The sequence below is a fragment of the Acromyrmex echinatior genome, chromosome 3 (genome assembly GCF_024713525.1).
Source record: "Acromyrmex echinatior isolate Ae372 chromosome 3, ASM2471352v2, whole genome shotgun sequence".
NCBI classification, from domain to species: domain Eukaryota; kingdom Metazoa; phylum Arthropoda; class Insecta; order Hymenoptera; family Formicidae; genus Acromyrmex; species Acromyrmex echinatior.
The window spans coordinates 7,696,513-7,711,734 of record NC_141854.1 but is presented as its reverse complement, the minus strand read 5'-3'; the positions used below and the strand labels follow the sequence as shown (position 1 = coordinate 7,711,734).

The 15,222-nt window shown below is 35.3% G+C and overlaps 1 protein-coding gene across 15 annotated transcripts in view; it reads right to left on the bottom strand.

The window, feature by feature from the left end:
• dlg1 (MAGUK family member discs large 1) overlaps positions 1-15,222 on the bottom strand; it is a 624,340-nt gene that overhangs the window by 309,486 nt on the left and 299,632 nt on the right. For 9 of the 15 annotated variants that reach the window (XM_011056626.2, XM_011056632.2, XM_011056634.2 and 6 more), the window contains exon 1: positions 7,339-7,771. The exons of the other annotated variants lie outside the window; for them this stretch is intronic. In XM_011056626.2, the coding sequence (XP_011054928.1) occupies positions 7,339-7,756 (418 nt within the window). In that variant the 5' untranslated portion in view covers positions 7,757-7,771. Of the gene's footprint in view, positions 1-7,338; positions 7,772-15,222 lie in introns of those variants that run through there. 15 annotated transcript variants of the gene reach the window in all.

Below are 15,222 nucleotides of genomic sequence, written 5' to 3'. Positions count from 1 at the left end.
CGCATACAGAGATGGGAAAGTATTCTGAACTGCGGTATAACGTCTGCTGTCTTGATAAACCGAAATAAAGCAAAGTGCAATAATAATTACTTAAAATGACTGACAACTCCCAATATCTCGTCATAAATGCACTTTATAGAGAAAATTTTATTCGTAAAATATATATAACATTAATACTCGCATTTTTTATCAGTAATTGTGATAATGCTAGGTACATTTTGTTGCATTATCTTCTGTTCATTATCTCGAATACAGCGTGGCATAATGTACATTGTTAATATCTGGCGCGACATAAAAATAAAAATGTAATAAAACGAGATAATGAATGTTACTTCATGCGCCTTTGTTTTAAACTTGTACCATAATACAGTATCTTTTTTGAATCTGAAATATTATCTTTGTTTTCAAGTTAAGAGGAGAAGAGCATAGAGCGATGAAGCATTTTTTCTTCAAGTAATAGAGCGAGAACGGTACAATCTGTACTATTTTCGAAAAATTGATATGATCCTTTCATATTCAACTGATTAGTTTGTCAAGTGTCTACATCTAGGAAAGTAACCATTAAATTATATGACGTTCATGTAATGTGTGTTTATACATTGCTAAACGCAATAAGCTTGGAATCATAGCGAATAATTATTGCTCAAACTATTATACTCGTGACCTTCATATGAAAACGCCAGTATCTTCATTAGCACTAATTATCCATTCAGTCTGCGACGTCGTTCATGTGAGCGTAATACTGCGCGAGCAGACGCTAAAAGGCAAATTTAGTTGTATAAACCCAAATTAATATGACACGTCGAAATTGTTATGTGGATGTGGATAATTAGCCACCGCATTCCATCTTGCTGTATATCTCTGTGAATTATTTCCGCAAAATTCATGTGAATTTTGCATGTATGTATGCGTTATCTCTATTATGTGTGAAATAGTACACCCCCATTGGATATAGCCAAGGGAGGAAAGAACTGGGGGATTGGTGCTCCTATTCTTAAATCTTAAGAACAAAATAATATTTAAAAAATTATAATTTTAAATATATATTTAAATATATATATTTAAAAAATTATACATTTATGGATTATGTTTAATGAGTATTTACAAGAAATTAATTTTGGAAAAGAAGAAAGAATTGGAGGTGAAAATTATAGAAGGATTTTCTGAGAGTCAAAGACGGTTAAGTGTTACAAATTTATTTTTCTAGTTTAAAGAATCAGTTTATTATTTTAAGAAAAAAATAAATTAGTAAATTAAGTATATGTGATTCTGTGATTTTTATCTGCTAGTAATTAATTAAAAATAATAATATATAACACAATCAATTCATATCACTCAGCTATTTCCACTCCCCAGTTCAAAAGTTCCAATTCTAATTTGCCCCCGCCTCCCAACAAAATCCTAGTTACATATACATGCACTAATTTGTGTATGTGTGTGTAATAACAAGAGGAAACAAAAGTCAAAATTTTCTAAAATGGATTCGTTATTTTTGTTTTAAGTTGTTATCAATAATATCTGCATAGAACAGATAGCAGTCGGCGTACGAGAAGATTTGCGATAAAGGAGATTGTTCCTTATAATAGAGCGTAGAGGTGGTCTTTGGAGGAGCGTGGAGGTTGTGCGATGTTCGACAAGACAGAACGAGTTTGTTCGCGAAAGTGACGGCAGCGTCGAACAAGCACCGCTAATTGCTTTGTAGAAAGGAGAAGAGAGAGAGAGAGAGAGAGAGAGGAAGAGAAAGGGTGGGAGGGAGGGAGAGAGGGAGTAAGTTAATTGGCGCAGTTAGTTTAGTAAGGATCGAAACTTAGAAGTGAATATAGCTTACTGTGTGATGTGGTGAAATATAGGACTTCCCGCATCTCCTATCGTTTTTTATTGATCATTAGATTCTTCCAATGCGCGGCTTTGAATCGATTTTTCCTTAACGAAAATTTTATCCAATTTATCCCTTACTTTTCTGACATCTAAGTTTATATATCGAATCTATCAATCGCTATTTCCAAGCTTTGAGTTTCAGAAAGCTTAAAATTAAATCTTAATTGAGATAAATTTAGAATTTAAATCAAAAAATTTATTTTTAATTAATTCTAATTCTACGTTACGACCTTTCAATAATTTTATAAGAAACAAAGAAATTTTAATAAATAAATTTGATAAAGAAATCAAAGATTGAGGTATATTGTATATAAAATGCTCTACATTATATTGTACAATATAAAGAAAACTATATACTATACAATATTCATGTCCAACAATAGATATTAATGTGCAAAAAGCTTGTTTTTTGTAACGTATGAAAATATTTTTTTCGGAATAATTCAAGATTTATAAATAATAAATTATCCTTTGTATTACAGCAACAAAATTGTTGTGATATTTTAATATAAGATTCATTAAAAAAGGAGCATACTTTTTATTTTCATACTATGTGTAGCGTAATTAAATGTGAATATAAGATTTAATTAATTTAATTAATTTCGAGAAATGAAAGGAGAGAAAAAAAGAGAAAAAAATGGCTTTTTCTATGTAATTAAAAAATAATATCAACATAAAGTAATACCAATTTTAAACAAATGTAATTAGATTAATATGTAGATTAATATGTATATATGTGTGATGTCCGTCTTTATATTTCTCCATGATAACTTTAATTTTCAAAATGCAATTCTGAAATCTGTGAGATATGATGACTAATTGCAGAAATTTTCGCAGAAAATTTTATGAAGCGTCTGAATAAGACTAGTGAGAATTCTCGGATGTAAAATTATAACTTTTGAGGCGGGAGATCCTGCGCGGATAATCGATCGAAAGTAGCTCGCAAATTGCTTTTCTCGGCGAGCTTCTTTCGACCATCTTTCGCGCATTTAATCGTAACGAATAATAGTCGCGCCTAATGTTCTCTAAAAGTTTTTAGAGAGTAATTTTAGAAGTAATTCGGTCATGAAATTGTCGAAACATAGGAACAACTAATACCGTCAATTTAATGTTCGTACAAATAAAAGAACCAATTATACAAAAATATGATAAACAGTATATACATAATATTTAAATAATTTACTCGAGAGATAGTTTACGCGTAGAAAATTTCGAAATTTCGCTGCTTGTAGAAAATGCGAAAAAATGTCTCGTCTACTATCAGAATAATTAACATTTTATTGCAAATTTACAAACAACGAAAAATAATATTTTCTTATTGATAATTATTTTATAAATCTTGTCTTATAAAAACAGGATATCCTCGTCTTTCCTCGCAGTATAGTATATGAAGAACTTTAAACATTTTGTCAGATTATACACAAGATAGCGGTTAAAATTAAAACTGAGGCAAACGTTTGAAATCGGTGCAGCCTTTGTCCTTTGACTATGAAAGTACTGAAATAGCTTTTCCAGCTTTCCCAGCTTTTCCGGGTACCTCAATTACGTTTGTAGAATATCGTTTTCAACATGATTATTTGCGAAAGATTATTTTTTAGTAACAAATACTAATACATTTATAAACATATCAATCACGTTTCCAATTGCGCCTTTTGATAATAATGTTTTAATTTTCTTTGTTAACTTATATGTTACGTCATTTCATAAATAATTGATTTTAGATTGAATCTATAATCAAAAGAATATTTAAATTTAAATCAACTTCTACGTCTTATAATGAATAGTATTAATGAATAGTGAAGAGTTTCATTCGCATTTAACATTATTATTCGCAGATAATTGTGAAATTTCCTTTTAATATAACATGTCACGTACGCAGAACGCATGTTGAGCGGCTTCAGGAAGAGACTTTTTTAATTATACTCATTAGTACAGCATAGCGACAGACACTGGTTCGCCTAACTACCTTTATTTTCACGAAATTACGGCACACACATACCAGATAGATATATATTCAAAATTACGAAAAGGCATATCTCTTTTGCCTGTCACAATCGTTTAATGGCATCTAATTGGCTCGAATCTTTTTCAAGCAAAGTTTTGCTTCAGTATAAAGCTTCGAATAAAAAACAGTATCCGAATAAAAAACTTCCATCAAAGAAAAGGATTATATTAAGGCTTGATAGACGACTATTTTATTGCAGAGATATATCCAAGAAACTGAAGTTTTCCTCTGTTTTTCCCTTTATAATGCTTCGTTCCAATTATCATATTACAATCCCGCGATCTGTGGGACAAAGGTAATATACTCAACTCAAAGTACAATTGATTCTGAGGATATCACGTATCGTCTAAATTATTTTCAGTTAGAGAACCTTGTATCTATGGAAAAATTGCATCCTGGGGCAGAACGCGCCGCTGTTATTATCACGAAAGTCCGAAACTTTTTTCCGATCTTCCTTCGTCTGTCTCCTACTTTCTCAAAGTATTCTTCCGTTCCATTTTATCTAATAACCCCTCTGTGTCCCCGCGGGACAGCTGCAGGCTGGATAGAAGATAATAAACTCGAAACAATACGGTGGACACCGTTCCAACACAACACGAACATGCTTTCAGCTTTAAAGCGCGATATCGCTGAGTCACCGTTATACCACGAGGAGAACTATTTCATAACTAGGTCGTACGTGATGCATATACATGCACGTGAACGTGTCGTGTCAGTGTGGCCACGGACTGATGTGAGACAAAGAGAGAAAGGAGACAATCCGGCAGACAAGAGGTTCTTTTCTCTCCTCATCTGTCGCTCTATCCGGAAAAGCTTTGCAGATTTTAGTTACACACATCGTGGTGTAACTAGTAGACACGTAAAGCGCGCCTTTGTCGGCACGACTGAGGTGATTATTCACGAAAAATAAAAAATTTACTGAACCTCTTTCCGACTCATTTGTTTTTAACTCCAGTAATATTCGAATCCTTCCTCTTTACTCTTATTGCAATCGCGATAACAAAAAAAATTGCACTTACAGTATGAAAAATGAAAAATACGCCTTTAATCGACTAAAATCAACATATCTAACACAAACTTAAATAAATTCTCAGTTAATACTTTCTTTAAATTCTTCCATAATTAATTAATCCCCGGTTGAACTGTGAAGATACAGTTAACATTTTGATTGTGAATTCTGATATTTTAATCTGTAAGAAATAGGTCAAAGTAAAATACAACACAAATATGCAAGAATTTTCTCAAATTTTTATATAGTTCGGAATACAATATAAAAATCTGTACTGAAGTTCAAAGACCCAGATTGCTGAGAAAGAGAGATAGAAAATGCAAAATTCCACATGGCTGACGGAGGGTTAAGTATTAACTGTCCTCAGTTCGTTTTACTGTGTATGCTCACGTAATAATCTACAGGAGTCTACATGAATAGACACAAATTAATCTTGTTATTGTAGACTAAAGTCGACTTTCACTTGAATACTAATAGTAAGTAACTCTCGTCGCCGTCTGTTAATGTACGTACTTGAAAGACTAATGCTTGCTAAGCTTCAGCTGTGTTCTAAGAACGACTGTTACAATAATCCGACAATGACTCGCTCATCTGTTAAACTCCATCTTGCATGGTAACATGTGTTAGCGTCTCGTATGCTATCTCATAGCATTTTCCAGTTCAAGACTGCCGTGATGAAAAGCCAGTTAACATTTGCTATTCACGATCTGAATCTCTAAGATAAATAACAATCAGAAAGTTGCTGAAATTAAATAGCTGTTACTTTAATGCGTAACGTGCATAAAATGAATTAAATATTATATTATAGAAATCCTGTCATTTTTATTAGAATATAAATAAATATAGTTACATAAACTTGTAAAAATAATTATAAAAAGGGATAAAAATTTATTTGACTGCTCAATAATATGTATATGTTCTCGAAATGATAATTTGAGATTTCATAAATCGAGATACTTTTAAAAATTACTGAATACATTTTCTAACATTAGTGATTGTAACTGCATCTTTGAAGAATTTCGGATAAATTTCTTTCATGAAAATGACCGTCCATACCGAGATCTTTTGAATATATATTACTGATTGAGAGTCATGTAATCAACCAAAAAACTTCCATATTTATTATATTTATTTTTATAAGTTTACATATCAAGATATATATTCTTTTTTTACTACATTTTCAAAAACGAAAGTGACGTTTAATTCATTTCATTCCGCCCACATTTATAATAAAGTCACAACTATTAATTTTAGATATTTTCCGATTGACATTCCATACATCATCATCATTAGTTTGACACATCGAGGTTGATTTTTCAACGAACATTTAGACGAACGGGGAAAAGGCCTTGTGCTGCTCACAGACAATAACAACGTCGCATAAAAGCCGCGTGTAACAAACTCCGCAACTCGCCATAATACAGTCGCGGCTCACGGCTGGCAGATGAAGGGCGTTGATAAATACCATACAACAGTTCGTTGGTAGCTCCCTTTATGCGCGAATCGCACCACAAACGGAAGCTCCATTTGATTTTCCAACAGACATTATCGTGCGGCGCGCGTCGATCGGACTGTACTACTTTTTATAAATCTTTTTTATTATCCGCACAATACTGCTCTGAAATGCACGAGCGCGCCTCATCCATCACTGTCTCATCGATAATATTTCCTAACGAGCGAGCGCTCCACGTTTTGGCTGCATCACGACACGTACTCGACAAAGTTTTCTTATGCTCTCGCAATATGCCGGGGCCGCATTACCGTAGCAAGATCGAAAAACGGAAGTGCAAGAACTTTTTGAATTTATAGTGGAGAAGCGACTGGAATCAAAGTAGGTCATGTTCCAGGATAGTCCGTGAGAAAGGAGAATAAACGAAACAATCTACTTGTGTACTCGACGTGTTATGACAATTGTATGTCGATAATTTCCGTCATACATTATACTGCGACGTGTTTTGCATTTATCAGCACTCTGCATATCAGCAACGTTTAGTCGTATATTTCAAGCTATCGAGAATGCGAGGGAGTTGCATCAGATTTCTTTCTTCCGAAACGATTTCTCTTATTATCGCGCGTTGGTGTTTTAGCGATAAGAACAATAGAAGTCACGCACCGTCTGCTATTTTCCGTACAATTCCTGTAAAAGTTTCATGTCTTTGCTTCCATTCCCTATGGAGTACGGAACTTTTCCAAGAAACTTACGTTCGAGCAGTTAAGAGACTTTCGAAAAGCGCGTATTAACAAAAAATGAGCATAATGCACACAGTATGCGGTTGATAGTTTGAAGTAAAAGGATTAAAATCCTTTGTCTCAAACAACACAAAATTATATTCTACAAAATTTAATGATTTTCCGATATTAAAGTATAAGTAATAACGTACGTTATTTAACTGAAAAATATGGCCCGATAAAAGTAACTGATAAAGAGACATGAAAAACACTCTACCTTCTTTTGCTTGAACGTATCCGTGCACTTCGCAGTAACTTCCGGCCGGGCCAGCCGCTCCAGGAGTGTCCAACGTGAAGAGGGTATTGGCGGAAGAGCTGACACCGTCATCGGACATCGTCTGCAACAAGCTGGTAGCCTGCGACAGAGTGCGTTGCTGCTGGTGATGCTGGTGGTGATGATGATGATGCTGCTGCTGTTGCTGCTGCAACTGCATCTGCTGCTGATGCTGTTGTTGCTGCTGTGCGAGCATCTCTTCGTGCCGACATTTCGAGCAACGACGCATCTCAGAGCGGACGCGCAGCAGCCAAACCATGCCGAAAAGCGCCATAGCAACCTCGAGACCCGCTGACCTCGATGGGTGCTTCATGCTCGCGGGGTCAAGGTCATCGAGGCTCCGGGAGCCAGCGCGACACATATCACCGACTTCGGTGCGGATTTGTCCAGCTCTCTTTCTTTCTTTCTGCACCTTCTTCCCTCCCCTCTCTTTAACGCGCGCTCCTAATTTTATAGGATTGCGATTGTAATTAAACAAACATGGAATAATGAATGCCGATGTTTTTCTTAAATTGCATCATCGACGTTACTCTTATGTTTCTCTTTCAATCTTGTGATATACAGAATTATTAGGCTCTCATTGGCAGTGGATCGTTATTCTCGAGAAACGATTACTTAAATTAGAATTGAATCAGAATCTCATTTAATTTCATAGTCTGTTGAATACTAACCATTATCGCTTATTGGACTTCACTGTTTCTCAAGAGGTTAGTGTTCACATTGGCAGCTTCCGATATTTGTTACGTAGTATCCTCCTTCCTAACCTGATTTCAAAGTTCTTCGCGATGTCGACGTTGCTACAGAGAGAAGTAATTTCACTTCGTTCGTTACGAAATAGTCGGAATCAATGGACGATCTCGTTCACATCTCGTTGGCTTTATTTTTCGACGATTTCATCCGGTAGGAATTAAGATCCCCTGTTCTGCAAATGTCTCGCCAGCGGTAGAGACAGCTTGACGCTTCATATTTTTCGTAAATTTATTTTGATAAGCATGTCCCGCAATTTCGGATATTCAATAAGCCGTGCGCGGCCAAATTACCGATTCTTCTTTCTCCTACCGTTCTCAAACTCATAAAGCTCGACTTATGGATGACCAAAAAATGAGCACATGATGGGCAAGGCACCGTTCTTTACGAAGACTGATCGTTAAGTGTCTGAGCGATGGATTTGATATCGATAGATCAGAATTTTATGCTTTATGAAGAAACTATCTCTTACGTCATTTTATAAATTCTTCCAAATTTTTCGAGATTTAGAATCATTCAGTAATTTTAAAGATCTGCAAACAAGCCTAGTTTCTTCTGTTTAATCAATTCTTTTGTAAATTGAAATATTAACAACCCATGCTGAATATAGGCGTTTCCATCTACTGGCGGTTTGTTTTATTCGTTCTTTATAGACGCTTATTAATTAGACAGTAGTTATCAGAAGGAAAATAGCTGGTAATCTTTTGATTAACAATCCGCTTTTCTTTCCAGCGGAGCGAGAATGAATTCTTCGAGCTTGAGGATTCGTGTAAATATTAGAGCGAATCAACCAAGACACCAGTTCTTTCGCGTATCAACGAAAAGAATAAAGATAATCGATACTGTCTTAATACGGAAGGAAGCTAAGCGATTGGTCCCGGGCGCACTTCAACGATGATGATACTTTTATAAAAGTACAAAAGACGTCCATCTCCGAATGGTCGAGAACGTAGATCCTCCCATATTTTTCTCAGGAACTATTTCGTAATTACTGCCCGCTTCCAGATCGTGACTATGCCTTGCTCTTCCGATTTTCACTGATCAAGTTCTGTCCCTATATATCGTCTCTGGCGATTTCTGTCATCCCCATTTCTTCTTCCATTAGACTCTTCGTGGTCCATCGAACTACGTAATATTGACGTTCCTACTTTCTCTCTTTCTCTTTTTCTCTCTTGATAACGCTGTACTGGAAATGCGATTCCGTCCCATCGGGACGTGTACTTTCGATCGCGTGGTTGTCTCACCCCTCACGCATGAGTGAATTTCGCTCGATGTTCGTCCCCGATTGACGGGAAAGCGGGATAGATGCGGGGATGGAAAAGCGTTCGATATAACGGTCAACTTACTTCTTCTTCGTACCTTCTTTCTATGCGGTTATGAGATATCTGAGAGAGCAAACGATAGCTTTTCAGCCATACGTAATTCTTCCTTTAAAGTCCCGAAAAAAGATACGCTTGACAATCGTGGTGACAGCGGGAAATTGGACACACTCGGGCAAATGGATCCTGCTCTTGCGATTGGAGGATTTAGCTAAAACGGAACCCTCATGTGAAGTGGACTGCTTGGATTCAAACAGCAGCTCGTTATCAATTCCTGTCGAGTCCGAGTCTGACTGAATGGGTTCACTTCTGTCAAACTGTCGATGTACGTTCGCAGAAGCTCCGACGGCCCGTATTTCAGCGATGATTCGACTTTAATGACGAAGGGTAATATTAATTTCGTCAATTTATTCACGACTTTATTTTACGATTACCTCGCAAGTTAATCACGCAAACCTCAAGATAAAAGATTTTTCTTTAAATACGTTTCCAAATCCTATCTCCGCCTCTATTAATCTTTAATTTATCTATCTCTATAACTTACTCAGAATCCTCTCGAATAGAATCGATTAGTATCATCCGCGTGTCGCTTCGTGCTTTTTCAAATAAATGATATTTGCCACTGAATATCACATCAAAATCGATTTTTTTCAACAAAGAATTCCTTTAGACGAGAATCTGCAAGTACTCCTCTTCCTGGAAAAGCGACTGCTTCACTCGGTACGCATGAACGGATGAAGCGTTATTCCGAGAATGCAGCAGTCCGGATTGATATCCGGCGATAACGTGGCTTTCCGGACGTGAAAAGGAGTTTCAAGAGGTTTGCGGGTGAAAACCATTGGTGAAGAAGGCTCGATAAGTGACCGGTTTCTTTTTCTTCGGGTCGTCGGTTCGGCCGCGATACTTTCCTTTTGGAAAGCTCTGCAGCCTTAGATTTCCGGTCGATACTTCTCCAGTCTACCCTAGAAAAGTCGTGGAAGAAACCTTCGAGCGTTACCGATGCGAGAGAAGCGCGGTCGATTTCGTTCGCGAACTCGATGCTCGCTCGAGGAGAATTTTTCAATGAGCTGCACTTTTGCAACGGCGGTTCTCTGAATAGCAGACTAATCGATCCTTCTGTGCATTGATTGATAATCTACAATACCGTGTTTTTCAGTCTTACAATCACGAAATTGCTGGTCGTCATCGGTAGAAAAATTTCATCAATTATATAATATTAATGATTGTATAAAACGTTTCTTGTTCACGTTTGTTTCGCTAAAATTCAAATCTTATTCAGATAATAATACTTTTACTTTTTAAATTTATGAGCAAACATGAAGTAAGAATATTAATGATTCATTAATAACGCAGAAGAAATAAATAAGCTTCAGTTGAATAAAATCTGTAATCTCCATCGATCACGACAATAACCTATTTCATTGAACATTGACAGTGTAACAGTAGAATAAAATGGTCCATCTCTGGAACGGGCGATCGTAAATACAGATCGCGTCTAATAAAACAGGGATGCCAGCTAAGTTGCAGAAATCGACTTCGTTATAAAAGAAAAAAAAAGAGACAGGAAAAAAAAGAAAAAGAGAGAAGAAGACCGAGAGAGTGTTTCCCACGAAATGGCTATAAATTACGACTGGGAACGCGGTACAAAAGAGACGACAACGACAGCAATGACGGGGTTGTGCGCCGAGCCGAGTGTTCGAAGGGGTGAAAACACTTGTGCTCTTCGAGTACTGACGCTGCTGGCAACTGCTCTTCGTTAAATCGAAGTAGAAGAGCAGAGAGAGAGAGAGAGAGAGAGAGAGAGAGAGAAAGAAACTTTCCATCTTGCAAGACGGTACTCGGGTAATTAAAAACTTGTGTAAATTCCATTTCATACGCCACCATTCATCCGCGACGCGTTAATCCATTTCACCGTGTTATATCGCTACCAGAGAGGGCGAAAGCAAAAACACGGTAAATCGAAGCATCTAGAACCGCTGCCGCACGCTCGCCGATTTTACATGGAGATTTACTAGGTCTGCGTTACTCGCGTTACCACCCACGACGAGTTGAATAGCTCAATAACTGTCGGGTTTTCCCTTTAGTGTCGGTGCTCGCGGTGATTAAAAACGACGCTTGCCATGGCTCCGCGAACGAAGTGTATTGCGATGAGCCATATATTGAAGTGCCTCTATGCTATCATCAAATAAAGCGCGTCACATAAAGCAAACGCACAGCGCGATACGTACATTTTTACACGGTACATTTAATATATTTTAATCTTCGTGCAACGCGTGTATATGCATTCGTGTATTGTTACGAACAAAATTTCTTGTTTTCGTTTAAATCTCTCTTATTTATTTAGTTCTATTCATATTTCTATTCATATTTCTATTCATCTTTTCTGACATTTTAACGGCCCTTAACGTATTATATAATATATTATAAAAAAAAAAAGATATGATGAAAATTATAAAAGTAAAAACTGTTCAAGTTTTATATGGAATTAATGTACACAGTTAAATAAACTATTTTGTAATTATTGCAATCGTACACGGAAAAAAAAGATTAGTTGCACAGCTAAAAATTAGATTTGGCAGTTAATTCAGTAGCATTATATGGATATCTAACGTTGTGTCTGCGAGACCTAATCTCCATTAGCTGTAAGGCCTAAATATTATCATTATAACAGACAAGCATTTTGCTATTACGTCGATGTGATCATTGCAGCAAACGTTTTCTGTATAACAGACAATTTGGTAGCAAGTACAGTTTCAGCAAACTATATTTAGCTGTGGTAGAGACAATTTTCTTTTACACGGATATATCCAATAACTGACAACTAACTCCATGTTGCTAAATAAATTGATCCGTAACAGACATGCATACTTTGCTATCACGTCCTTATATTAGTTACAGCAGCAAATCCCCTGTATGTATTAACAAATTTCATAGCTATAGTAGCTAATGCAATTTCAGCTAATCAGAACTAACTTAGCCAGAAACATTTCTTTTCCCTGTAAAATAATTTCTTCAATTGTGTATATTAATTCATTGAACTGTGTACACTAATTCTACATATAAAAATTATAATTGTCAACTTTATAGTTGCTATGTTGCTGCACTATGTTTTTTTCTGAGTGTACATATTGGAGTATACGTGAAGGTATGGTATGTCGTTGAGCTTTCAAACATACCGAATAAACGACAAATGTGGATGAACAAATTTCCATGGGAGGAACTCATTTTGGCAGGTTATCCTTCCGCGCGTACCTGATATATCGATTTAACGGGGAGCCGATAAACCGCGGACGAATGCGATTATGTCGGAAATAATGCAGCAGGCGGCTCTCGATACATGACCATCAGGCGGCCTCGGACCCGGCTGGTGCAATAACGCACTCACGAGGGCTCGTTGAAAATGAGTGGGAAAAAAAGGCCGGTCGATTGAACGAGAGAGGCTTGATACATTGCGCTCGCGCGATGATTACGCAGGCCGATCGTATTTCTTCGCGGCAAAATGTCCGAGCGTAATTTCGCAGGCGCGTAAATCATCGAAATTGAAATTGATGAATCATTAGCTCCCCCGTCCCAAGCTTTCGAATGGCGCCGCGGCTGCCGAGCGTTTAATCGACGCGGTCGTAAAAATTAATTTTGCACTGCGACGCGAATTATTGTTTACGGATCGCCGGCAACCAACAATGGTGAGATTAATATTTGTTTCTATTTGCTGCGCGCAGATATTATTTAGTTATTAGCTATCGTAATCAGATCAGAGAGATCGGAATTTGTAATTTATTATTATATGCAATAATAAATAAGACTGCATATGTGGAGACATATCATTATCGCGTTGATGTTTGCTAATTAATGTAATATTACTGTATATATATGTATTATTATTGTTATTATTATTATTATTATTATTATTTAACAAAATAAGCATGTTAGTTTTTATTATATATTTAGTTAGTATTTATTATATATTAATTCCTGTCTTAAATAGATGATGGACAAAAATTATTTTTATCTTGGTTTATTTTGAGAACTGTATTATTATGCTTTCAAATTCAAACTGAGGTAAAACCAAAAATGGGATAACCTAATGAAGGTAAGGGGAAGGATGGAATATATTTTAAAAGTTTCACTGGAAGACCCTTTTTAGATGGAGACAACTTTATTTTCTTTCTTCGTGAGCTCCGACAATTTCCTCGGCTTTTTTACATACTTGATAAGTTAATCCGAGAATCCGAGAACACTAAAGTAACGCCAAAAACCTCAATATTTATTATTTAAAATAAGTGTATATAAAATCTCAACGTTAATATAACTACACTCTAAATTTCTTGGAATGAAAACTCTCACTTCAAAAGAGTGAAAATACTGCCATTATTGAAAATATATGCACTCTTGAATGAAAGCAGATTTTTAAAATGAGATTTCACTTTTTTGGAGTGAGATTTACTCCAAAAAAGAAGTTAGATTTTTTCCTTTGTAGTGAATCTCACTCCAAAAAAAAGAATAAAAATCTGCCATTCTTATTCAAAAGTAGAAATATTTTCACTCTTTTTCAATAGTGACAGTATTTTCATTTATTCGTTTGGAGTGAGATTTTACTCCAAAAATTTTAGATAGTATTTAAATTACAATGTTATATTTATTGTAAAAATAATTTATGATATAAATTTTATATGATTTTTCAACGAGTTATTTTAAAACTATGTTATTTCAATTTAATCATTTTGAATTAAAAAAAAATATACAATAAAAGTTTATGTTTGTATATTATATGCACTAAAATGAAAAATATCGGTACAGAATACAATTATTATTTTAATTTCAATAAATATTTTTTCAAAGAAATAGTAACAAATTCTTTTTAAGTTTCGTATTTAATAAATACGAGATTTTGATCTCAATAAAATTCTGTAAGCTGAAAATGCACTTAGACTGTTATACAATTTCCATCTTTTAAAAAACGTATATTCGTATATAATGGACAAAATAATGGATAGGAATTAACAGGATGCTGCATTTGCATCCTGTTAATGCAAATTCTTTGCAGCAAATGTGTGAACGTAACATGTTTCGTTTTGTTTGCAGCGAAAAACGAATTGCTGCTTTCGGAAAAAGCCTCATGACGACACGCGTTGCTGTACCCGCTAATAACGACTGCGCATTTTGGAAGTTTTGTTTAACCCTAGTAACGACTGGGCTAACAATGAGCGGCCTGAAATTAACGCATCAAAACCACGACACGTATTGAAAAACGTTACGCACAATTCGCGCATGTGTTAAATAATTTTTGTTGCTTTTATATTGCAGTTGTGACACTAGCACGTGTAAATAATGTGTGAATTTCAACGCCAGTGTAATTGCTCGCTGCTTTTACAGTCGGCGGTCGTAAATGTAGATTATATAGGATATATAGGATAATATATATACAGAGAGTAGTATTCTAAATTTTCTGATTTTAATAAAGATATTTTGAGAGACAGCTCGACATGTCCCAAATTTAGAATAGAAAATAAAGTTAGATTAATATTATTGAAATGTCAATATCTGTTCAAAATAATGAAATATGAAGAATGTAAAGGCGCAAGGAATATTTAAATATTCCTTAAATATGTGCAATTGCAAAAAAATAAATATTATTAAGTTTTAATTTTGAATCTGTAATTTTAGCAATCAAACAAATATAAAAAGATAAGATTATTTAATTTTTCATTGCCTTCATCTTTAAAAAGCTAAAAAAAGAGACTCAGGAAGGAATTCATAAAAT